Source organism: Hyaloscypha bicolor (assembly GCF_002865645.1).
Source record: "Hyaloscypha bicolor E unplaced genomic scaffold K444scaffold_142, whole genome shotgun sequence".
In the NCBI taxonomy this organism is placed as follows: domain Eukaryota; kingdom Fungi; phylum Ascomycota; class Leotiomycetes; order Helotiales; family Hyaloscyphaceae; genus Hyaloscypha; species Hyaloscypha bicolor.
Genome location: NW_020194644.1, coordinates 475,890 through 502,168, shown reverse-complemented (window position 1 = coordinate 502,168; position 26,279 = coordinate 475,890). Strand labels below are relative to the sequence as shown.

Sequence of the window (26,279 nt, the reverse complement as noted above, 5' to 3'; positions counted from 1 at the left end):
AAGAATAAGGGAATTTCTTTTTTATAAACTAGAGTCTCTAGAACTTATCTATAGCTATAGCTTTATTTCTTTTATTTATATTTTTTTAATACTAATTACTTTTTCCAGGTTTGAAGTTCTTATATATAATAATTAGAACCTTATTCTAATTCTTTTTTCTAGGCTAATTATCTAGCTAGATTAATTTTCTATTCTTATAATTAATTAGAATACTAGTATTTATAAACTATTATTATCCTAAAATTATATTATATTTACCTAGCCCTATAACTAGTATAAGTACTAGAACCTTCTATTTATTAATTAAGAATATAAGCTTAATATAGTAAGTAATAAATATAGCTTACTTATTATTAAATTCTCTTATATTATAGGGTAATATTAATTAAATAGGCTTAATATCTAGAAATTATTTAATTATTTTTATAAACTTGAAATTAATAAAAATATATCTATTTACTTTAGTATTAATAAAAGAAAAAGTCTTAATACCTAATCTATTATTACTAATTATATAAGGAAATATAAATACTTTATTTCCTAGTAGCTAGCTTAAATTAATTTCTATTATATCTATATAATATAGCCCCGAAAAGAAAACTTTCTTTAGGGATTCTCATTTCCCTATTTTATATTTTTAGATAGCTTACTTATAATAAGTATTACTAGCTTAGTTACTAAGACTTATTTTATATATTTAGGTTTAGGCTCTAGATAGTTTCTAGATATATAACTAAATCTATTATAGTTATAGTATTTGAGATCTGAGAATCCGGGCTTTAAGATAATAAACTTATCTATTACTAGGGTCTTAGAAGCAGACTTTATATAAGAGGCATTTTCTAAACTTAGCTTATCTATATTTTTATTAACTTTCTTAGATACCTAGTTTTTCTTTTTATAATAAACTCGGATTTACTAGTTATTTATAATATAATATTATATAAACTCTATAGTATAAATAGCCGGGTTACTATAGTATATAACTATAGCCTTTTAAAGCTTCTAGGTAAGCTTATTATTTAGGTTATTCTTGAGGTCCTATAAGTTAATATTTCTATCTATTATATATTTCAGGAATAGAATATAAAATTCCTAAAAAGTCTAGCTCTTTTTTATAAATAGCTTCTTAAAGGCTTATTAAGTATTATATTCCTTATTCGAGTTATTATATAGCTTCTCTAGATAAGTATATAGTTCTCTAATAGTCTTATATATATATATATATTAATTATTCTAGTTTAGGTAAAGAAAAATTAATATAAGAATATAACTATTTACCTGGCCGGAAATATAAATAATCTTAAGGTTCTTTATCTAGTAAGTATTAGAGTTACTATAGAGCTTATTCTTAATCTAAACTAACCAATTATTAAAGATAATACTATTTTTAGTTATATCTTTAAAAATAAAAGAATTAGGGAGTTTAATTAAATATTTATTTTCTAAAATAGGAAAACTAGTTATTTCTATAAACTATATAATAAGCTTTTTAATAATAGCTTTATTCTTTTATAAGACTTATTTGGTTTCCCTTAGCTAATTATAATAATTCTTATTATAGGCAAGAATATTATATATCTTTAAAATTAGCTTAATAATTTTCTTATATAAAGCTTCTGGGTTCCGAAATAACTTTTGGAAATCTGCCTTTAATAAAGCAAGTCTGTCTTTTTCCTTAGCTTTCTAAAAAAGAATATCTCTCTTATTATAAGTATTAATAGAATATTTGAACTTCTTAGGAGACTTAATAAGAGGCTCTAGTTTACTTTCTAGTAATATACTAGTAATATCTTATACTATAACTTCTTCTGACTTACCTAGTTATTCCGGGACTTGCTTTCTTATAGATCTTTATTTAATAGTAAGGTTACTAGCCTATTTGCTTACCTAGCCGGTCCAGGGCTTTTTTACCTAATTATTCTAGGGCTTTCTTTTATTCTAATATTAATTAACTAGTATAGAAGTAACTATAGTATATTATATCTATACTTATTAAAAACTAATCGAATAGATATTATTTAAATCCTCTATAGGATTAAAAAGTAGGTAAGCTTTGAATTATATTACAAGTATAAGATCTAGGGCCTAGAAAATATAATTAGACTATTTCTATTTTAATAATTTAAAGCTAAAGAAAGAAGAGAATCTCAAAGGAGCCTCGGATCTAAATAATTACAAGCTATATACGGGCCTATATACTAGTTTAAGCTCGGGGTTATATATAACTATTAGGTAACTATAGATGCCTTACTTAGATACCAGATACTTCTCTTAGATACCAGATGCCTTACTAGCTCTAGTCTAATTCCTACTAGTATTATATATTATAATAATATTAGTTTTTAAAATATTAAATATAAACTAAATAAAAAGCTTTTATTAAAGCTTTAGAAATTAGTATATATATATATTATAATAATTCTTTTATTAATACTATTTATTTTATTTAATATTATATTACTAATAATTAGTAAATTAAAGTTATATATAAGAAAATTAATAAAATAAAATAAAAAAAAGCTATTTTAGTTAAATTTATTTCTAGTATTATATTTTCTTATATTTTTAAGAGATATGCTTTTTAAAAAGAATCTAAAAAGTTTATATTAATTACTTTTATTAAATATATATCTTTTTATAAATATAAATAATATTTTATAAAAACCGAAAAACTTTTAATTATTAAATATTATAATTATAATAAATTTAACTATTATATTAAATATAATAAGAAAACTAAAATAGCTTTTTTTAGAATTAAGCTAAGCTTAGTTTTTATTTTAATAAAATATTTAAAGAATTTAGGTTCTAATTCTAATATATAACTAGAAAATAAATATTTCTAAAAAAAAGTCTTTATTTTAGAGATTTATAATATAAATTAAATAAAGATTAATTTAATTTATCTAATAAAAGAAAATACTTTTATAATATTCTATATTATTAATATAAATAAATTAAAAATTAAAAATTAAATCTTTTTCTTTTATTAATACTAGAACTAATAATTATACTTTTACTAATATAAAGCTTATTTAGTTTATAAAATAAATCTTAAAAATAGAATTATAATTCTTTTTTTATTTTATATTATATATGGTTTTAATAAAAAGCTAGCTAAATCTATTAAAAAAATATATAAAAGTTTTATTTTTAATTAATAAATAAAATATTAATATATTTATAATTATTCTAAATCTTAAAAATTATAATATTATTTTTAATAAAAAATGAATTATATATATTAATATTTTAATTAATTAAAAAAAATAAACCTAAATTTATATAATTTAATTATATTATTAATATTTCTTAATAATAGCTAAAGAAATAATTTAAAAAAAAGTATTAAAAAAATACTAATTAACGAGATTTTATTATAAGCTATTTCTAGAAATCTATTATTTTTAAATAGTTTTTTCTTTTTCTAAACTAATTAAAAAGAATTATATAAAATTATAAAATAGAAACTTTAATAGTTTAATTAAAATATAATATTTAAATAAAAGCCAAAGAAGTAAAAAGATATTTTTAATAAAGAATAAATATTAGATTTAGTTATTTTTATTTTTATAATATTTAATTATATAATTAAAAGAAAAAAGAATATTATTAGTTAAATTTTTATTTATAAAATTAATAAAGAACTTAAAACTCGAAAGAAAAAAAAACTATTTCTGGCCCAGAAAATAATAACTAAAAGAAATAAAGCTTTAGTAATTATAGAAAATATTATTTCTGAAATTTGGAAAATATATTTTTATTTTTTATTTTTATAAATTATATAATTATAAGATTTAAATTAAAGGCCTAAAGGAAATTAAAAGTATTAGATATTGATTTTCCTAATAATAGTTTATTTAAAAGCTTCTAAAAATTAACTATTTTTTGGAAAATAATTTAGCTAAAAACTTTATTAAAATTAATTAAATTTCTTTTATTTTATTAGTTCTTTTTATAAAGAAATTAAATAAAATTTTATTTATTAATAAGATTTTAAATTAATTATTTAAAGCTAAAATTTATATTAAATTAGATATTTATTAAGCTTTTTATTATATAGTTATAAATTTCTAAAAATAATTAAAAAATATATATAATTCTTTTTTATTTTTTATAACTTTTATAAATATTTTATTAAAAAATATAAATAAATTACTAGATTTTTTATTTTATTTATAAAAAAGAATTTTTTTTTTAAAAAAAAAGCTATAATTTAAATCTATTTATAATTATTAGTTTACTAGAAATATATAATACTATTATATAGTTATAAAATACTATTTTATATAAGTTAATAAAGTTATTATTTAGAAGTAGGAATTATAATATTATAGTATTAATATATAATTCCTAAATTTATTAAGCCTAAAAAGATCTAGTCTACTAGTTAAGTTACTAATAAAATATAAGATTATATAACTATATCCCGTAACTATATATATAATTCCTAAAGAAATAGCTATACTAATACTAGAAACTCTCTAAAAACGCAAAAAACAGAAAATAGTACTTTCCTCTAATTATATACAAATTCCCTAATCCGGCCTAGTACTAGATACTCAGATACCAGATATCTAGATACTAGATACCCAGATACTAGATACTAAGGGAATCTCTATATATATTCTCTTATTTATATATTTATTTCCTGCTCTATTTATATTTAATCTATTTCTCTATATCTAATTATATAGTATTTATATTAATAAGGCACTTAAGGGCGTTTCATGGCTTCGATTTCGTTATAGAGTTAGTAGGATTTAATTCTCTCTTAATTTACTTAACTTCTATAATCTCTTATTATTTATATATCTAGTAAAGATATATTATATTAATTATTAGGCATTTCTCTCGAGTAGTACTTAATTTAATAAGGCATTTATATAACGACTTTGAATTCATATAAATAACTAGTAATAGTTCTATTTCTAGTACTTTATTAATTATAGATTTAATTAAAGCACTTATATTAAAACCATAAGTTATATTATAGAGTTCTAAAGCTAGAATACTTCTAGTAACTCTCTTATATTTAGTAAAGAACTAGTAAATAATATTAGTATATCTAGTTCTATTTACTAGAACTAGAATATATCCGATTTAGGAAAAGAGATCTCTATTATTTATAAATAAAGTATTTATAAATAAAGTATTTATAAATAAAGTATTTATAAAAATAATTAAATATAAGAATTCCTTTACTAGCTTTACGAATTTTAGTTCTCTAGTAGTATTCTTAATTTGCTATTAAATATACTTATTAAGTACTTTTATATTAGTTTTCAAAGATTTAATAGCCTAAGTAATAATTAATAGATTATATAAAGCTTCTGGTTAATAGATTAATATAATATATATTTCTCTAGTATATTAGGTAATATATTAGTTCTTAATAAAGAGATTTTAATAAATAGTATTCTTATTACTTATAATAGTAGTATTTTTTATAGAAATAATTCGGAGATTTTTATACTAGTATTCTTATATGAGAGTAATTCTAGTAATATTTATATGAATAATATCTCTATTAAACTTGAGATTATAATTAAAAATAAGAGATTTATATTTCTTAGCTAAAAACTTAGTCTTATAAAGCTTTAGTTACTTTATCTTTATAAAATTATTAGTTTAAAGGCTAATAATTCCGAAGAATTACTTACTATAAAAAAGATAAGGGTTATAAGTCAATTATTCTATAGAAAGCTTATTAATATAATAGGAATAGTAAGTCTTAAACTAGTAGTTTCTAGCTTCTAATATATTATATAATAGTTTTATAACTTTTAGAATAGAACCGTTTTTTAAATTTGGCTCTCTAGTAAGTTTATAGAATAAATTAATATAGAAATTATAATTGAGTAAGATTATTAATTAGATATAAGCTTATAAGATATTATATAAATATAATTCTATAATATTTATTATTATAGTAGTAATACTAAGAATAATTCTCTAGCTAATATATTAAATAATAGGTAATTATATTAATACTATATATTTCTTATTATTATTATAGGCTTAAATAACTAGTCTTGATTTCTTAAGCTCTTTTTTTATACCCTTATTCTTAATCTTATTAATAAACCGAGAATTAAAGATATATATTTCCTTTAATACCTGAAATCTGAAAATAACCTTAAATATATTCTTTTCTAAGAAGCTAGTAACTTTAACTTAATAGGAATCCTTATATAGTTTATTATCCTATAGAAATACTATAATATCCGGGGTTTTATAAAAGCGTTTTCTGTTATACTTTAGTAAAATAACAGAAATAGTAAGAGAAATTATATCTATATTACCTTTAATCTTATTATTAAATTCGGGAATAGATTTAGGTTTAGGGCTATTAGTAATAATCTTAATATTCCTTATATAAAAGGGCTTTATAGAGATTAAACGAAAAATAGTATTATTATATAATAAAGCTAGTATATAGTTTTCCCTATTAATAGCTATTAGCTTATATAGTTTATTCTAATTACTAGATTAACTAGTATTTCCTTTATACTAAATAAAAACATTCGAATTTAGGAATAATTTATAGATATTAGTAATATTAGAACTATTTTAGGTATTTAAAGTATTTGTAATTTAATATCTAGCTTAAAGCTTCTGAATTTTTACTATTGCTTTCTTAAATACTACTAATTACTATAATATAATAAATAATAAGATATTATATTTAGTTATTTAAAATAAAGTATTATAAACTAAAAAAGTTAAAATAATACTATTAGGTCTCATAGAGTTATTAATAGCCTTAAAAGCTATTTAAAGTATAGTATTCTTATTAATTCCGTTAACTTTAGCTATAATAATAAGATAGGTATATTAGATTAGGCTATAATAGTATTTTATAATTCTAATAAAGTTATAAGCTTTTATAGAAATAATCTTAACCTTAGTTCTTATAATATTCGCAAGCTAAGTAAACTTCTTACTAGTAAACTACTTTCTAGTATCTGCTATAATCTAATTAGAAGGGCCTAAATAGTTATTAATTTAGTATTACTTAAATATATTTCAGGTATATATTATACTAATATTCTAGAGCTATTAGCTAGCTTAATATCGAGTACTTTTATTAATAATATAAAGTATAGGCTTATCGGAAATATAGAAAATATTAATAATAATAAAGTAATTAAAGCTAATATTATCTCTTAGATTAAACTTAAATTATTTAAGTAATTAGCTATATTTTTAGTATTACTTATAGTATTTTATAAGGTATTTAAGGGCTTTTATATTAATATTATAGCCTGCTTATTCTAGTATATTTCGGAGCTTATTAATAAATAAATAACTAAAATAATAGTATAGATATTATAATTTGATTTCTATAAGAAAGTAGAAGTTATAAATAAAGAATTCGGAAATAAAGCCTTATAATATAGTATTTTAAAACAGGAAAGAATATCCGAAATATTATATTATAAATATATATTTTCTAATAAAAGTAATAAGATAATTAGTAAGATTATTAAAATAGACCTCTAGCTTGTTTATATTAACTAAGTTAAGTAAAAATAAAGTTTTTAAAAATATAATATAGAATTATACTTATCTAATTAGTATACTTACTATTATAGATCTAATAAAAGATATAGATCTAATATTAAACTAGATATTAACTTAACCTTTAGTAATTTTATTAAGTTCAATACTATTATTAGTTTACTAGAGAGCTTGGAATTAGTTAGAACTAGTAATTAAGTATCTAGAGGCTCTGGTATTAATTATAACTTTATAAAAATAATAAGTATTATATCTTAATATACTATTAATTATAAAAGTCTAGGTATTTTTTATTAAGGATTTAATAAGTTCTAAGATATAGTTTTTGCTTATTATCTAATATATAAGAGAAAGGAAAGTAAAGTTATTTATAAGAATATTAGCTATAGTTATTAGTAGAATAAGAGTAGTAAAAGCGGCTAAAAAGCTCTCGACTAAAATAAAGTAGAAATCTAAATAGTATTTTTCTTCTTTATTTATTTTTATTAATAAAGCCTTAAAAGTATTATTTATTAGTTTATTCTTATTATCCTTATTACTTTCTTTACTTTTGGCTTTAGTAATATACTATATATAAATATTACTAAAGTATTTATTAAAGTTATAGGTATTTCGGGATCTGAACTAATAGATATTTCTATTCCTAAATTAAGCCTTTTTAGTCTTTTATTTCTCTAATATATATTTCTATAAGTAGTATTCGGGTTTCTTATATATAAAATATAACTTTAGGATATAATTATTATAATTACGGGGCTTGAAATAATTATTACAAGTTCTAAAGTTATGGCTAGATCTATATTAATAATTTCTAGAAGAATAATAGCTTAGAGAATTCTGAAAGTAATATTATTAATTAGTAAAGAAGGTTTTGGAATTAGCTTATTATTTACTTTTATATATAGTAATAAATAACTAGAGTTTATTAATAAGCTAGCCAAGATTTATAAGAGAATCTGAGATTATATATTTATATATCTAGAAGCCTTAGTAAGAAATAATAATTTTATTATAGAGGAATTTGGTATTTTATAAATTAGATATAAGACTATACTATAATTAATATAGTTTATTAATTAATAGTTAAATAGTCTTAAATATTGTTTTTTTCCGGAAATTTAGCTATTATAAAAGCTAATATAATAGTATTCTACTTATCTAAATTCCGATATTTAAATCCAAGGCCTTTAAAGAAACTACAGATATTAATATAAGCCTTTTTATATATATATTAAGAGAACTAGTTATTATAGAAGTAGTCTTAAGCTAGTTTCTTTAGTATAGTAAGAAAAGCTCATATTAGTACCTTTTATAAAAGCTTTATATATTAGTAAATATTAAGGAAAATAGTAAGTTTATAGTTAAAATTACTATTAGATTTATTATACTTTTGCTTTTTAGTATAGATCTTAGTAATTTCCCTAATAAGTCTTATAATTAAAGGAAGTTAAAGGTTATTTGGATATAGTTATAGTAGTAGTAGTAATAAAAATATACTATTTGCTTTTAGAGCTTTTATACTAGTATATAAATCTAGTAAAGGTATAGAATATAATAGTAAAAGAAGTAATAAAGAAAGTAATAGTATAGAAATATTAAAGATAATAGGTTCTAGATACTTATTCTTTATAAGAGTAATAAAACCTAATAGAATTAGTCTTTTAATAAGGTCTAGTCTAGCTACTAATATATTCTTATTTAATTATATATACTATTTATTTTTCTTTATAATAATATATAGGGTATTTATAATAGTATTAGTATTACTATTCTATTATATAAATATATTACTATATTAAAGGATTTTATATAAATATAGTATTTCCGGGAGTTCGAATTTATTAAAGTTCCCTTAATAAGTAAAGTTCTTAAAATTATATCTAAATAGCTCCTAAAAGTTATTATTAACTATTTTATAGAGAATATATTAAAATAGCTTAGTATTTAAGAACTTAGTTATCTCGTTTGCGTTAGTAAAGTTTAGATTAATCCTATATCTTTACTTTTTTACTAATTTCTTGAAATTATTATTATTTATAAAATAATCGGATTAGATAGATCTAATAAAGGAATTATTTACTATAGTATATTCTGTTATTATATATTCTATAGGCTTATACTTAGTTCGAGATATAGTAGTTTATAAGAAGAATAGGTTTATAAGAAGAAAAGTAATTTATAAAATAAGTAATTTATAATAAGTATTATATTCGAGGTAAAAATTTTATCTATAATAAGAAATTTAGGAAGTGAAATTTAAGAAGTGAAATATTGACATTCCGGAAGAATTTAATAATTCTGAAGCTTAAGAGTTCCAGGGATTTAAAAGAAGGTAGTTTTTGAGAGAGTTTTATAAAAGTTAAATAGGAATAAAATAAAATAATTAAATAGTTAACCGTTTTAGTACTTGGTAAGATTAAGTGCCCTTCCTGCCTATATAACCGAATTATAGGTAATAGAACTAATAGATATTTCCTCCTTTAATATAGTATAATTAGATCTTAGTAAAATTAAGTATCTTTCCTATTTATATAACCGAATTATAAGTAATAGAATTAATAGTTATTTCTTCTTTAACTGAAATAATGGCTTTGCCCCTAAGTAACTAAATCTTAGGTAAGTATAACTTAATTCTTCCTAATTTATATATATAAACAAATTAGTATTAGTTTACTAGAAATATATAATATTATTATATAGTTATAGAATACTATTTTATATAAGTTAGTAAAGTTATTATTTAGAAATAGGGATTATAGTATTATAGTATTAATATATAATTTCTAAATTTACTAAGCCTAAAGAAGTCTAGTTTACTAGTCGAGTTATTAATATAATGCGAGGTTATATAACTATATCTTATATTTCATATTTTATTACTTATATTCTATTACTTATATCCCGTATCCCGTATCCTATAACTATATATATAACTTCTAAAGAAATAGCTATACTAATAATAATAATAGAAATAATTATTAGTTTATTATTTTAACAAAATACAGAAATAGGCCTTTAATATTTTATAAAAAAAAATTTTAAATTATATTCCTAATAGAACTTAATTATAATATATATAATAAAGAAATATTTATTATAATATAAATATTAAAGAAATAGAAAATTAAATTAAAAGATCTTTAGAATATATTTTTTAAAGTTTATTTTAATTATAATATTTTAAAATACTTTATAATTACTAAAAAGCTCTTTTTTTAATAAGCTAAACTAAGTTTTTATTTTATTATTATTTTAAATTTATATATTATTTTGGAAAATTAAATAAATAAATAAATATTTTATTATAAAAATAAAATAAAATAAATATTTAGAACCAAATTAAAAAAAAAGATATAAATTTAAATACCTTTTTCTAGAAATAAAATTAATTCGGAAATTATTTATAACTTATAGCTTATAATAATACTTTATAAAATTGGTTTATTTAATTCGAAATTCGGCTTCAAAAATCAAGTATATATTAAAAACTTTCTTGAAATATATACTTTTATTAAAAATAAAATTTCTTTAGAAAAAAGTATTTTTTAAAAGCTTTACTAATAGCCTTTATTATAATTACTTTTTTAAAAGTACTATTAAAAGCTTTTATTAAATATAATAGCTTATAATTTATTAATAAAATTTTATAAAATAATTATATATTATTAAATCTAGAAAAGTTATATATAATAGCCTAAATTAAAAATAATATCTAAATATTATAAATAATGAAATAATTCCCGAATTACTTTTATAAATTATTTTAATTTATAAAATATATAATAAATCTCTTTTTAAATATTTTAAATATATAAAGTTTTATTAATTATTTAAAAAATATTATTACTAGCTATTTATAAATAAGAATATTAATTAATATTATAGTAATTATTATATTTATAGGAAATTACATATATTAAGAAATAAAAGGCCTAATTTATTTTATTTATTTTTAGTTTTTAATTATTTCTAATAATATATTATTAGAAATTTTAAGAATTATTTAAAAAATAAATCAAGCTATAATATAATTTCTATATAAGATATAATTATAATTAAATAACTAATACTTCTATTTTTATTTTATATAATATATTAAATAAATATTTCAGAAATAATTATATTAGATTAGAAACTCTAATTTATATTTAATTTCAAAGCGAATTTTATATAAGAATTAGTATTAAGCTTAAGTTTTAAATAACGAATTACTTTTAAATAAATAAATAAATAGAAATTATATTTATATATTAATTATTATTAGAATAAATAAATTACTATAATTAATTATTAATAATTCTTTTTTAATATAAAACTATTAGCTAGTTTCTATTTATAACTAAAAAAAAAGCTATAAATCTTATATATCTTTAAACTAGAACTTTTTTAATAAAGCTAGTTTATTTTTTAGAAAAAACTAAATAAAAATAAAAAATAAAGCTAAAATATTAATAAACTAATTATATAAATTATAATAATTTATTTAAGGTTATATAAAATAAATATAGAAATAATATATAATATAGACTAATAAATATTACTATTTAATTAATTTCCAAGTCGGGAATAAAATATAAGTTATTATAAAATACTAGAAATCTAATTATTTAAATTAGAAGCTAGAGAATTAAATAAAGAACTTATTTAAGATTTTAGAAAAATATAACTATTTATTTCTTTTTAAAGCTATTAAAAACTAGAAAAATATATCTAGTTTTCTATATAAAAAAGCTATTAAAGAATTCTTAGAATTCTTTATTAAATTAAATAAACCCGGAACTACTTTTATTAATACTAAAAAATAATAAATAAAAATATAATATTAAATAAATTATTATAATTAAACTAATAAGAAATAAATTAAAGTATAGAATTTAGTATAATATTTAGCTTTAATATTAAATAATAGCTTCTTAGTTCTATAAAGCTTTTATAATAATAATATTAATATATTAAAACTTTTATAAAATTTATAATATTAGCTAAATTATATAAAAATAATACTTATTTAGAATTATATATTAAAAATATTTGCTTTTTATATATAATATTTATATTCGAAATACTAGTTTATTTTAGAAAGAAAAATAATATAAAATGAATCAAATTAAAGTAATAGATTTTATAAAACTTAAAAAAAAATATTATAATTTATTAAATATTTAGAAAATTAAATTTCTTTAAAACTAGTATATTATAGAATATATATATTTTTATATAGTTTTTTATATTCTAGTTTTCTTTTTTTTAGCTTTAAATTATTTTATTAGAAATCTTTTATTTTATTTTCTAAGTCTTAAATACTATATTTATAATAATTATTAAAAAGGGTTTTAAAATTAAAAGCTTTTTTATATTAATTTTCTTTTATTACTTTTAGGTTTTATATAAAATAATAGCTTTTTATTAAATTTTGTTACTATTTCAAGTTTAATTTTTATTAAAATCTTTTTTATTTTATTAAAAGAATTTATAATTATAATAAAATTAATATATTTTATAATAATATTATAAGTATTATTATAAAAAGCTTTAAATATATAACTATATTTCTTTTGTAATAATATATATATTAAAAGAATAATAATTATTTTAGTAATTAATATTTTTAATATTATATATTTACTTTTATAATAAATATTAATAATAATTACTTTTTTTAAATTAATAATAATATTATAAAAATAAATAAAGCTTAAAATTTTTAATAATTTAAGTTTTAATAATTACTTTTTTAAAAGTATTCTAGCTATTAATTTTACTAAATATATATAATATAAATATTACTAGCTTATATAATTATAGCCTAAATCCGATTTCTTTTATTATTATAAATTATTTTATATTAATATTAATATTCGAATATTTCATAAATTAATTTTTGTTTATAAAAAATTAGAAATAAATTATAGTAATATAAATTTTTGTTTTTATTTATTTATAATAAACTATATATTAAATATATTAATAAATTTAATAAATAAATTATTAATTATATTAAAAACCTTAGAAATTAATATTATAAAATAAGAATAAACTAGAAATATTAGAAAAAGAGTTTTATATTATAGAAACTCGAATAAAAAAGCAATTTCTAATATTTAAAATTAGGTTTTTATTAAGAATCTTAAAAACCCTATTCGAATTTAATATTATATAAATTTATATAAATATATTTAAAGAATTTATTATAAAATAAAAAGAATTTCTAATATTTCTAATATATAAGTTTTTTAAAAATTATATAATTAATAATTAAATAAATCCTATTCTCGAATTTATTAATTTTAAATTATTTTTCTTTAATAATAAAGTTTTTTTTAATTTCTTATTATATTAGTTTTTATATTATTTAAATATATTATAATAATTATTTTTTACAAAATTTATTTTATTATAATATTTATTTTATTATAATATTTAAAATAATAAAATCTATTATTATTTTATAAAAAGCTATTATTAAAAGAATTAGATTTATAATAAGGCTTATTATTTTAGAATTTGTTTTATTTTTCTTATTTTTATATAAAATTTATTATTAAAGCTAATTTTAGTTTTAAAACTAAAAAAGGCTTTAGTTTAGATTTTTTATTAGTATTAAAATAAGTTTTAGATTTAAATTAAAAAATAAAAGAATATTAAGATCCGAAATTTATATATAAAATAAAAGATCTAAATATTAATCTAAAATTTAGTTTTATTATAAGATATTAATAAACTTTATTTCTTTTATTTTTATTATTTTTTATTATTAAAATAGCTATTACTAGTTTTATTTATTATTTTAGAATTATAATTAGAAATCTATTTTTTTATTTTATAAAACTATTAAAAATAATAATATATTCTAAATAAGAAATATAAATATAAAGTTTTAAAATAAGGTTATTATAAGCTCAAAAAAGCTATTAAATTATTTTAGGAATCTTAATAACTTTTATATATCTTATAATTATAATATTATATATTTTCTTTAATATTTTCTTTAATATATTCTTAAATTTCTTAATTAGTATTATATATTAATTCCTTATATTATTTTATAAAAACTTAAAACTAATTTAATAAAACTTATTTATCTTATTTATATATTATATTAAGGTTTTATTATAAAAACAAGAAAATAGATTTTATTTAATTATAGCTATTTATAAATTTATATTATTATTTCTAATTTAGTTTATAAATATATAAATTTCGAATTAAAAAAGCTAATATCTTATTATTATTATTATTATTATTTTATATTTAAAGCCTATATAATTTATATACTAGTACTAGAAAAAATACTTTCTCTTATAATTTTCTTTATAATATTACTTTCGGAAACTTATTACTAGCTTTATAAATTACTTATATTAAATAAGGAAATATTAAATAGTTTTATTATAATAATAAATTATTATAAAGCTATATTAAAAAAATATTTACTATTAAACTATTTTATTAAAAAGAATTCAAGTTCAAGAAATATTTAAAATTTATTAAAATAATTAAATTATAACTCAGAAATATATTTTCTTTTAAAATAGTTATATAAAATTACCTTAATTATTATTCGAGTTTTTAAGTTAATAAACTCTATAAGTTTGAGATTCTTATTAATAATATTCTAAAGCTAATATATAAGCTTAATAATATTTATTAGAAACTAATTTAATATTAATATATATTTGAATAATATAATTATAATATTTATAAGTAAGAAATTAATTTGAATTATATTATAAGCTAATATAAAGCTTATAATTAATAATTAATAAGGTATTATTATATATAATAAAGAATAATTTATTAAGTTTTATTTAAAACTAGCTAAATAAAATAAACCCTTATTTATATATATATATATATATATTATTTTATTATATAATAAAAGAAGTTTTAATACTTTTAGCTTTATTTACTAATTAGTACTAGATCTAATTTAATAAAGAATGCCTTTAATAATACTAAATATAACTAGTTCAGATTTTATTTTAGCCTTATTTTAACTTTTAAAGCTTTAAAGTTATATATATATAATTATATAATAATTTAATTAGCCTGATTTTGACTTGATTTAATTTATATAAGGGAATCTAATTAAATTTAATTTAATTATTTAATATACTAATTATTTACTTTAAGCAAGTAATAATAAAAACGCATTTTATAAATAGTTTAATTACTTATTTCTTAACTAATTATATTGCTTTTACTCTAGTATTATAAGCGCGCGTTTAATATAATAGTAATAATATTAAACTTAGGATTTTGGTAGAACAGAATACCTATTACACCGGCATTCTATATATCAAATCAATTCTTTCACCAGAGACTGCACTTGCACGCTTGGCGCTTTATGCACACATATTCCTTTGTCTGGATAAATTCGGCATGTATATTTTCTCATGCTCCTTGTCTTTAAAGCTCTGAGGCGGTATTCTTTTTTGATGCAAATTTCGTATTATAGCCCCGAAATCCAAAGACAGGCCTGTATTCATGATAGAGCAGGGGGGAGTACTTAAAATATCTTTTGATGCTGTCGACAGGACGATCGACAGTACGATTTGGACCGCGGTATTTTCTTGCTGCAAATCGAGACCTTGTAGAGTGTGAGGCACGTAATAGCAGGGTAATGCACAAGTAGTCAAGGTAAGTAAGCTGCAGAGTTACGCTTGCAAGTGTAACTGATTCCAAGAAGTAATTCCAATAAAAGACTAATCAATGCCCCTTTCCAGAGCTACGTGCGTCTCCCTATTTATTCCCTAGTGCTTAGCCAAGCATATAAAGCCCCTTACTTAATTAGAAAACATAATCCCGCGTAATCCGTGCAATTCCGATATAAGCATTACCCAAAATAGGAAACCAAATCCACGACACCTGATGTCCGCCCATGCTCCGTCACGTGTGCCCATCACACTTGGCGTCTTGGAGACGCTCCTCGCGCCGTTCAAGTTTGGAATCTGGAAGGGCCCACAGCTCAGCTATCAGTTTGCGATTTTGAGCGACTGTTAGCCAGATGATCGTTGTCGCTATACGTTGGTATTGCTCTTGACCTGGGAGAGAATTTCGAAGCCATAGACGACTGGTGAGGACGCATGTTAGTGTAAGCCATTTCTTGCTGATGATGGTGCGGAATTTGTTGACAGACCAACCTCCAGCTTTCCCAAGGAGGCTCCAGAGGCTCATAGTTTAGAATCTATTCTTGATATTTCTCGAGCTCGTCAGGTTTCTCGCGAGGTCGTGGGTTCTCGATTCTTAGTTTTACTGCTCGACTTCCAAGAGCTGCCCCAAAGAGCAAAGCCATTGGAGGGTTTATCCTCCTTCTTCTTCGTCGTGCCAAAAGATCCAATGGGTTCGGGTTTGTCCTTCTTTCTTTTAACAGTAGCCTGAACCTTCCGCTCAACCACATTTGCGGGCTCTCTAACAGGGTTTCTCTCCAGAGATCGCTCGTGCCGCCACAGGGGACGTACTCTACCTCTTTCGCGAGGCGGTGATGGTGATCGCTCGCGCCGTGCGACAAGGGGTGTCCTGACTTTTTCACGAGATCGTGATCGTGATCGCATGCGCCGTACAGGAAGGGATTCTATGTCTCTCTCACGAGATCGCGATCGATGTGGCATATGGGGGTATCTATTTTCTCGGTGCGAAATATATGGGGTGTTTCTTTCAATAGATCGCTCGCGTCGGTGTGTGCGAACAGTTACACGTTCGCTACTAGAGGAATCACCGCCATATGAATCGCTATAACCCACATCTTCATCATATGAGTTGGCACTTCTGGATTTGCGGACGCGTACTCTTTCAGCCCGTTGGTCGCTGATAGTTCCGGGAAACTTTGTCGAGCGGGCAGCACGCTCTTCGTTGTGAAATCGTACCAACTTGGCCACCTGTTCACCGTGGACCTTTGACATCGCTGCCTTTTCCGCGTCATGCTCCTGCGTACGTTCAACATAGAGGAACTCCAACTGTTCATGCCGTATCTGCAACTGTCTTGCTTGCTGCTCTGTTAATGATATTAGCGGATTTCCTTGCAAAGAACGCTAGAACAAACTCAGTTCATTGTTCATGTCTATCAGAGTCTGGTACCGCGATGCTATACAGCATTTGCCAAAATACACCAAGCCACCAAGTAGGTACAAGCTCGAACATATAGTCTCGATTGCCGGGCGATCGTTTGGCACTGGAGAAACCATCTTTTCGATAATATCAACTATATCAAAGATTGTTCCACTTTCGGGGTTATCGGTCTTAATCTGACGGAGTTTCGACATCCACTCTAGCAACTTCTGAGGGTTATTCTGGTACGAGCGGTCTTCATCCTCTGTCCTGAAGTCCTCGAATGCAGCCAAAGAAAGTCGACGATGCACGGTACTAATTTCTAAGAACACACAGCCAAGTGAGTATATGTCTGCCGCCCGTCCCCGTGGCTCGTATAGCGCGACCTCAGGGGCACAATACTTATAAGTGCCAATGTCAATCCCATTCGTAACGCTGCTAGACAAATCTGTCATGTCCCGACTGAGTCCAAAGTCCGTGATATACAAACCGTCGTTCCTATGAAGGAGAATGTTCCGCGGCTTAATGTCCTTGTGCCGAACGTTTTGATCGTGAAGATATTGGATAGCATTGGCGAGACATCCGTAAACCTTATTGAGGCGTTCTCTCATACAAGACAAGCTCTCAGGCAGGCCAAGACGATCCGCCAATTTCGACAGACCTTCTCCCAATTTTGTAGCTCCCGATCTCTGCTCTTCGTCGAGCTCATCTAAGAATACGCCCAGATCGCAGGCAGCGACAGGATACAAGAGCAATCCTAAAATCTTATTCTGCGTGTATGAGCCGAGCAGGGTCACCACGTGCTTGTGACTAAGTTTCTTCAGAATATCGAGCTCTCGCTTGAGGTCCTCGATCTTCATGTGCCGGGTGCAATAGATCTGCTTTCGTGCTACTGATATCCCTTGGCACGTCACCTCATACACATCTGCGAAAGATCCTCGACCCAAGAATTCTCCTTGTTCTAATGGTATAGCTTCGCCCCGCGCGAACTCGATGTGTTGGCCTTTGCCGGACCAATTCCCCGGGACGTCTAGCTTAGCAAGTATCGTCGGTGCGGTGGGAGAAGCATCGCGATCGCTATTATGTCCGAATCTGTAGGAAGTCGTAATGGGCGGTGATTTGATGTCCGAAAGCCTAGGTTGAGGTCAGTCATCACAGTCCGGGAGGGAGGGGGGTGGGTTGGCCCTACTTAGTTTCCAAAGGGAGCGACATGCCCGCAGGAGGAGCTGCAGGCATGGCCATATTCCTACAAGACGGTAATCATCTGTTCTCGCGGGTTCCCATGCAAAGCTGTAAGGACGGAGCCATGGTCGCAACAATTGGGGCCAGCCTCGGGTTGACAATCGTCTGGTCTCGCCACTGGCGAGCTGCAGCGTCAATCCAAGCCACCACAAAGTTGGTGCAGCAAAAAGCGGCAGGACAGCGCAATTGGCTTCCAGCTCACGGCAAAAGAATCAGGTAGATATCTTCAACCTCGATCAGCCAACTGCGGCAGTCTCGTCTACTATAAGAGCTCCTTCATCCTTATTTACGTTTGGAACGTGGTGAAAGAGCCAGTATAGTCAGCATCCCCACCGTCCACCAGGTCACTAATTCAATTTTGACTTCCTCTTGTCCTACTCTTCGCCTTTCATCAAGTAAACATGCTTCTGAAGATGATCGATCTGTAAGCTGATCATATTCTCCGGTCGCAGAGACCTACGATGATGTTCCTGCCATTTCGGGCTCGAGAGAGCACGATTCTCTGCCACAAGGCCCAGAGATCCCAGACGAGCATAAAATGGCGGTCCTGTCTCTCATTGTACAATATCTTCGAGCCAAAGAGTCGGCGAGCTCAGATAACGACCCGCCTGACATTGTCCGTGGCAAAGATAATAACTTTCTAGATTTCCTCTGGCAGGCTGTGATCAGGGATTAAACTAATTTCTACTCAGGAAACGGCCTGATTCTCTTCGGCGGCGCTCCCGTCGCTGATAAAAACGACCACAGCAGGTCAGTGATGTAGCCTGTGCTATCTAATTATCATTATGAGCTTTCTGTCACTAATAGGGGGAAAACAGAATCTGTGGCCCAGCTTTCTAGAAAGCTACTGTTCTAGATAACTTGCGGTTTATGCCTGCCGATACCTTGAGTCCAATCATTTCAAATACTAACATCTTTGCCCTGGGTGGTCTCGGAACAACCGCAAAGGAGGTGGAGGGCAGTTTGGAGAGAAACTTTGAACTAGCAAGTAGATAGGGGTGCATCTTGCTCATCGGTGAAGCGGGTATGTCACTGCTACCCAAGGAAGTCATCCAGCTCTTGCGAGAACTTCCTAGTAGAGTAATATGTATCCAGGGACAGCCTCGTCAGGCCATGCGACGAATACCCAAGGCGAGCCTCTGAGACCAGCTGAACTCAACAACATGGCCAACGCCAATGCGGCTCTTCAGATCAAAACCAACTGGAACTTTCCACAACGCCATGCCGATTACGAGATGGTTTCGCCGATAGCAAATGCTATCTGCAAGTCAAGTTACTCCACAAGGCTAGACTATCAATACCTTGTTGAACACTTTGAAGCCATGTATGGTCACCTATCCAGTGATCGTCATCAAGTAGTTTTCTGATAATGCACCTCTTTATCAAAATAAATAGGATAAGGAACTACCGGGTCACTAGACATGAAGCACGTGCTTGCCTCTTGGTAATTTTTTAGTCCCGGAGTTTTTCTCCTTTAAGTAGGTAGCGTGACCGTAGTTTCACATCAACATCGGGAAAATAGACCACAGCTAGTCCTATCGTGGGAGACGAAAATAGAAACACAGATGGTGAGGAAGTGGAATGGTATGATGCTGTCGAAGGGTGATCATTATTGGAGGTTGATATTATGAATGAAATTGATGACTTCATGCTAGAAACGGAATATTTTCGACGGCCGAGCAAAACGAGATGACCATCAGACACAAGCAGAGCACAACCGTTGACTAACGTATGGGAAGGTTGGATGGGCAGAGTGAAGCCAATGAGACGAATCGATTCGCAAAGCAATCAAATGCATTCATGAAATGTTTTGTCTATTCACTCATAGAAAACCCACAAAGAACCAATCAACCACACACTCCACATCTCCTCAAATCTCAAGCCTTAGCAACAGACTCAACCTCCACATTCTCAAAGTTGAAAGTCGGCACGCCAGGCACAGCAGCCTCTGCATTAGGCGGCAACCCCTCGACAGCCTTCCCCGAGCCAACCACGTGACCCTTCTTTCCCCCCTCCTCAACCTGCACCAACTCCACGACCGCCAAGCCAGCCGCCTTCTTCAAGCCAGGCACCATATTCTCCAACGTCTTGAGCTCGTCAAATGCCAACCTGCGATTGAACACCAACTCAGGCTTCTCCCCGCCAACGAGTCTCTTCTTCAAGCCCTGCACAAACGGCATTGCCTTTTTCATCTCGCCCATCTTTGCGATCTTGCCGTTCAACTCTTTATCGTTGATGGTCTTAGTGTCCAGATGCCAAGCTTCCCGCACGAGGTCGATGTACTTTTCTTGCCAGGCCGGGAACTTGGCGGCCGCGAAGATGGTGAGTTTCTTTGGCATCGTGAGGTCATAGCCAATATCTTTCCCTTTGGCTTTCTTCTTTTGTTGAGCTGCTTCGGCAGAGGTGATGTTGCTGCTTGTCATTCGGACGTATTCGCGTGCTGCGGTGAGATCGGCGCGAGCTGCTGGGACGACGGGATACAAGGCGTTTTGGATGGTTGAGGGCTTCTTGAGGACTTCGAGCCAGATGTATTCTGACCAATGCGGTGCGATGACTGTGAGGAGGAGAGCTTGCAATTCAATGTATTGCAAGATCAAATCCTTGTGCATCTTGATTCCAGCCGCGACACTAGCTTCGCGATAGAAATCTCTAGCACTGGTGAAGTCGTACAAAGCAGACTTGAGAGCGAGCTTGTAGTTCGTGTCTTCGTACTGCTGCTTTGCTTCGTGAACAAGGGAATTCATCTCGTTCTCGAACAAGGCGTCAAGGAAGTCATTCTTTGGTCCGGAACGGAGATTAGCCTCATCTTTAACCTGCTCCTCGCACCATTCTCGGAGGGTGAAGAGACGCAAAACGTTGTTGTCTGCTACATCCTCTTCGAAATTTGCATCTGCTACTCCATCACCAGCATCGGCCAAAGCAATTCTGCTTGCATCAGCACCGTACTTCTTGACCATTTCATCAAGAGTCATGAAGTTTCCGGTTGACTTGGACATCTTCTCTCCGTTCAAGAGCAAGTGGCCGTTCGCTCGGACTCCCTTAGGCCAATATTCCTGTGGGAAGATTGCGAGATGGATATAGAGGAAGAATGTGAGATGATTGGGAATAAGATCCTTTCCTGAGACCCTAAGGTCGAGTGGATACCAGTATTCGAACTCTCTTCGCATTGACGCAAGAGCCTCCTTTGATATGCCACTATCCTTGAGAATCTCGTCGCTGAGCTCTCGTCGTGCAAAGACGTAGTCCCATACCTCATCCTTCATCTGCTCTGGCTTGACACCTGCAAGACCTTGTGTCTTCCCATAGATGTCTTTATGGAGGTAATGAGCGATGGTATAATAAGCCATGTAGATCGTGCTGTCACTCAAACTCTCGACCAAGAATTGAGGATCCCAAGGGAGTTTGGACCCAAGACCGTATGTCCTCGCACATGCCCATTGGTTGAGCCAGTTCAAAACACCTTCGAATCCGTTCTTAGTCTCAGCGGTATATGTGTTCAACCCCTTTCCATGAGCATTGTCCACATACTTCAAGGCAATCTGCTTCCACGAGTCCTCTCCATAGTCGAGGTACCATTGATCCATCAAGGCCACACAGCAGTCATCCCCGGATCTACTGACGACTTTCCGCTCTGGCTCTGAATATGCAAATCCTTCATTGGCGTCGAGAAGCTGTTGTCTGACCTTAGGCTTGGCAGCTTCAACCTTCTCGCCTTTGAACTCGCCAATGGTCATGACACCTTGATAGAAGCCTTCCTTGTAGGCAAGTTCCTTCGCCTCCTCAAGCTGCTTGGTGTCCTTTGGTGAAGCAATCTTGAGCTTCTTGACCAAGAAAGGTGCAGCAAGATCACCATATGAAGGTGTCTTGATAATTGGGACGATCTCCAACTCCGCCCATTCCTTCTTGATTCCGTAGTAATCTGCTTTCTTCGCAAGATCCATGATTGTTGCGTAGTCATCTGGACTGTCAGATGGAACTGATGTGACCACACCAGTACCCTTTGTAGGAAGGACAGACTCCATAGGCAAGATCCGGACTCCCTCCTTGTGGACCGAAAGTGGCGCATTGACCAAAGTACCAACACAGGCTGAACCTAAAACCTCTGCCACTTTTTCGAAAACGCCGTTCCCTGGGAAGATGCCTTGATACGCCATATTCCGTGCAGCTCGGTCTGTGATAACATAGAACTCCTTTTCTGAAACTTTGAAAACGCCATACTTAATCTTTGGTCCCACAAAACAACATGTTTGTCCATACATAGTCTCTGGTCTCAAGGTTGCAGGTACGAAAAAGACTTCAACGCCCTCAGGGACCTTTCCCTTGATCACCGCCTCAGCTTCTGGTGCCCACTCCTTGACCTTTAACTTCAACGCCGTATATTCTTGTGGTCCAACGCCTTCCCCCTCACTTCGGTCATGGTCCATACAAGGTTGTCCATCCTTTGGTGAGTAAATCGTATATCTCTTCCCGTACTTGATCTTCTTCAACTCCTTGAGACGATTCATCTGCCATCGCACAAAAGCGTCATAGTAGGGGTTTGCATCCGTAGTGACAAATGATCTTCTCCAATCGATTCTGGCCCCAAAACTAATAAGATCTCGTTGGCAGAGGACGGGGAAATATTCCAACCAGTGTGCTGTATCGGCGAACCTGTGAATATCCTCCATAGGTATGCCTATGGCGCGCATGATCTGGAATTGGTACTTCATCTTGACCACTTTGCTGGCAGCCTTCCCTTTCTTTGCAGTGAACTTTGTAACATCTTCATGGTGTGTACTCGGTGCCGGTGCCGTATTTGCCTTGTCATCGGCAGCATCCTGGTCGGTATATCCCTCGAAGTTCTCCCCAAAGAGCTTGATCTCATCTATGAGTTTGTCGGCGCAGGCTTTGATTGGCATGCCCGTGCAGTGGAACCCAAGAGGGAACAAAGTTCTCTTGCCTTGCATACGCGCAAAGCCCGCCGTAAACTCGACTTTGCTGATGGTGAAAGTATGCCCTGCGTGCAAAGTACCGTTCATGTAAGGATACGCCATTGTGCCAAAGAATTTGGGGTGCTGGGTTCGAAGCTCGGCGGCGGAGATGGAGTTGAGGGGGACTTCTGAGGTCGAGGGCGCATTGGGCTGGAATACTCCTTCTTCTTGCCATTTCTTTTGATATATCTTCTCCCATTTTGTGAGGGTGTCGCGTTTCTCGGTCTGAAGCCCTCTAAAGTCAGCAAAAGTTGCTGAAAGAGGGGGTGTCTTGTGGGGTATTTACGCCTTTCAATTCTTTGGTTTTGGAGATCTTGGCCGATTCCAAGGCCTTGGTGGTGGCTTCGACTGCTGCCATGACTGCGATTGACTTGGAAAGCCGTTCAGGATCCGACGAGAAGTTTTGTCCTCGTCTTCACGTCATCTACTTAGTCACTATCCTCCCCTTGGATTTTCGCGACTGTGTGAGTAACACAATTTGATGTTTTGGTGGGGTCCAAAAGAGGCGGTGCGGTGCAGCTGGTGCAGGGGTCGACCCGGATGACTAAGCGAGCCTCGTCTGGAGAACCTCCAAGATCCAATCTTCTGCAGAACCATCAACTGCAGGAACAATATGTTCTCGACATTAGTACGACGGACTGCCCAGCAGAGCCCGCCATATGTGTATACGAATCCATACAAGGCGAGAAAGTTATGGCCCCCCGATTTCTCGAAGATCTCCCCGAAGCATCAATTCAGACTCGAACGGAAATACAAGAGGAGAGCAAAGCTAAAGTGGGCAAGACCGAGATGGACGAAAGCGGTTAAGATTGTGCAGATGGGGTCAATTGTTTGTGTGTAGTCCAACATTAGGAGCTAGAGCCATCGTCTGACGGAATTGTTATAGTTGTTGCGGTTTATGGCGTGTTGTTCTTGGACTGGAATAGCCAGGGTAGTCCGGATAATCCACCGTTCCATGGGGTATGCTGCCAAAATGGAGCAACAGAATTTCTATGCTAACCTATCACAGATTCGAAGTTGGTTCTTTGGGTTGACAGGGTCGATTTGGACGAAAGATCAAGTCCGCCGAAGAGAGAGCCCAGAAGAGGCTCCTCCAACGGCAAGCACGGGCAGATGAGACTCTTCTTGTACCGGCGGGGAGCTGTAGATTCAGGAAATGTGGTTTAGCATGGCGCTGGCGTTTACATGGATCTGGAAGATGATGAATACCCTGCGATGACGAAGCTATTGTATTTGGTTATACACAGGCACAATAGAAACTCTTCTCTCATGTTTGCCTACGCGGTAGAATGGTCTGGATCATGGGCGCTTCCTTGCCATGTATGTATACGTGGACGCTCAGAAGGATCCAGGTTATTTCATGGGCAGAACTCTCCGAAGATCCGTAAATTGAAATGGATAGACGGGAATATGGCATTGATAGAGAGTATTATGGCATTCTGTTGCAGTGGAGAAATCCATATATGGATCATGCCTCGTTCGTCGAAGGGATCAAGTCTGGCGACTCCAAGTCCACTACTTTGCCGCAGTACACCTGTCTCCTTCGGCACCCTCATCTCAATACCTTTCGTCCAATGCCTGTCCCTCCGCAACCTCGCACCCCTGCTCCCCTCTGGACGCCCCGAAAACAGCACGAGACCCCAACCAGGGCTGGTGAACTTCTCTTCTTCTACCAAACCTCATCATCATCATCTACTCAAAATTGCAAATCCCTTCCTTCGTCCACAATTCACCTCCCAGCCCACCCAAAGTTTCCACCCATCCCCATCCCCATCCCCAACCCACCCCCTCTCCCCTCATTAACGGGTCTTTTCGCCACCTTACCTTGTGCCTTAACCCCCTCCACAACCCTCTCCAACTGCGTCTCGACTACCACACCGCCAACAACCATCTCTGCAAGCGCCGCATGCAGCGTCTCAAAATTGAAGATCAAATCTAGCTCACAGACATTCTCAAACAGCCGATCTAGCGCCTCAACATAGACTTGTATCAGATCGATCAACGCTAACGGGGATTCCGTCGAGGTCGATATGATGATGAAGTAGAGGGTGGCGTAGTGCCGGTATGTGACGAGGGAGGGTACATCGTTGTGTTCGCTACTTGGCACTGTCGAGGTAGAGGAGCTGGCGAGGAGGGGTGGAAGAGGGAGGAAATTGCAGGATCCAGCGGGGCGGTGGGATACGAGGGTGAATATTTCGGATATCAGGCGCTGCTGGACGGATGTTTCCTGCTTCTGTTAGCATTTCCTTCGTCTATTCTTGGATGAGGGTGTACCAGCTGCGTGTAGAACTTTGTCAGGCGCGGCTGCCCGGCATTGTTGAAAACCAACACGGCGTTTATCATGTTAGTTTTACAGACCACACTCGAAATACAAGGCTTGATGTTGGTTGTGTGGCAATATTTTGATGCAAGGCGAGGCTTGGGAGAAGGCTGAGCCGAGTTTTGAAGTTGTCGGCAAAAGTGTGGGGTAGCTTCAAGCTCAGATCATCAACA

The 26,279-nt window shown here is 29.3% G+C and overlaps 5 protein-coding genes across 5 annotated transcripts; 1 reads left to right on the top strand and 4 right to left on the bottom strand.

Annotated features, from left to right (window-relative positions):
- Positions 1 to 16,189: 16,189 nt before the first annotated feature.
- Positions 16,190 to 16,863, bottom strand: K444DRAFT_619071 (uncharacterized protein). Its single transcript, XM_024881448.1, has one exon. The coding sequence runs from the start codon at positions 16,702 to 16,704 to the stop codon at positions 16,417 to 16,419; it is 288 nt and encodes a 95-aa protein (XP_024730438.1). The 5' UTR covers positions 16,705 to 16,863; the 3' UTR covers positions 16,190 to 16,416.
- Positions 16,740 to 18,816, bottom strand: K444DRAFT_635323 (kinase-like protein; the record flags this gene model as incomplete). Its single annotated transcript, XM_024883848.1, has 3 exons — positions 16,740 to 17,521; positions 17,570 to 18,708; positions 18,764 to 18,816. The coding sequence occupies 3 exons, from the start codon at positions 18,814 to 18,816 to the stop codon at positions 16,740 to 16,742; spliced, it is 1,974 nt and encodes a 657-aa protein (XP_024730437.1).
- Positions 18,817 to 20,423: 1,607 nt separating this feature from the next.
- K444DRAFT_599366 (leucyl-tRNA synthetase) lies at positions 20,424 to 24,247 on the bottom strand. The gene is made up of 2 exons (XM_024878567.1): positions 24,073 to 24,247; positions 20,424 to 24,011 (listed from the first exon to the last, which is right to left on the bottom strand). Exons 1-2 carry the CDS (start codon positions 24,142 to 24,144, stop codon positions 20,694 to 20,696), a joined length of 3,390 nt encoding a protein of 1,129 aa, XP_024730436.1. The 5' UTR covers positions 24,145 to 24,247; the 3' UTR covers positions 20,424 to 20,693.
- A 152-nt stretch (positions 24,248 to 24,399) lies between these two features.
- Positions 24,400 to 24,903, top strand: K444DRAFT_646725 (uncharacterized protein; the record flags this gene model as incomplete). Its single annotated transcript, XM_024885237.1, has 3 exons — positions 24,400 to 24,619; positions 24,673 to 24,746; positions 24,796 to 24,903. The coding sequence occupies 3 exons, from the start codon at positions 24,400 to 24,402 to the stop codon at positions 24,901 to 24,903; spliced, it is 402 nt and encodes a 133-aa protein (XP_024730435.1).
- Positions 24,904 to 25,515: 612 nt separating this feature from the next.
- On the bottom strand, positions 25,516 to 26,129 carry K444DRAFT_541479 (clathrin adaptor, sigma subunit/coatomer, zeta subunit; the record flags this gene model as incomplete). Its single annotated transcript, XM_024875799.1, has 2 exons — positions 25,516 to 26,013; positions 26,061 to 26,129. 2 exons carry the CDS (start codon positions 26,127 to 26,129, stop codon positions 25,516 to 25,518), a joined length of 567 nt encoding a protein of 188 aa, XP_024730434.1.
- Between the last annotated feature and the right edge of the window lie 150 nt (positions 26,130 to 26,279).

What these genes read in the sequence shown, in the direction of transcription:
- K444DRAFT_619071 (XM_024881448.1), bottom strand. Translation starts at nt 16,704, where the DNA reads ATGAGCCTCTGGAGCCTCCTTGGGAAAGCTGGAGGTTGGTCTGTCAAC.
- K444DRAFT_599366 (XM_024878567.1), bottom strand. Translation starts at nt 24,144, where the DNA reads ATGGCAGCAGTCGAAGCCACCACCAAGGCCTTGGAATCGGCCAAGATC. An exon ending in AAACCAAAGAATTGAAAGGC is followed by an intron (nt 24,012 to 24,072) that starts GTAAATACCCCA and finishes AGAGGGCTTCAG; the next exon opens with ACCGAGAAACGCGACACCCT.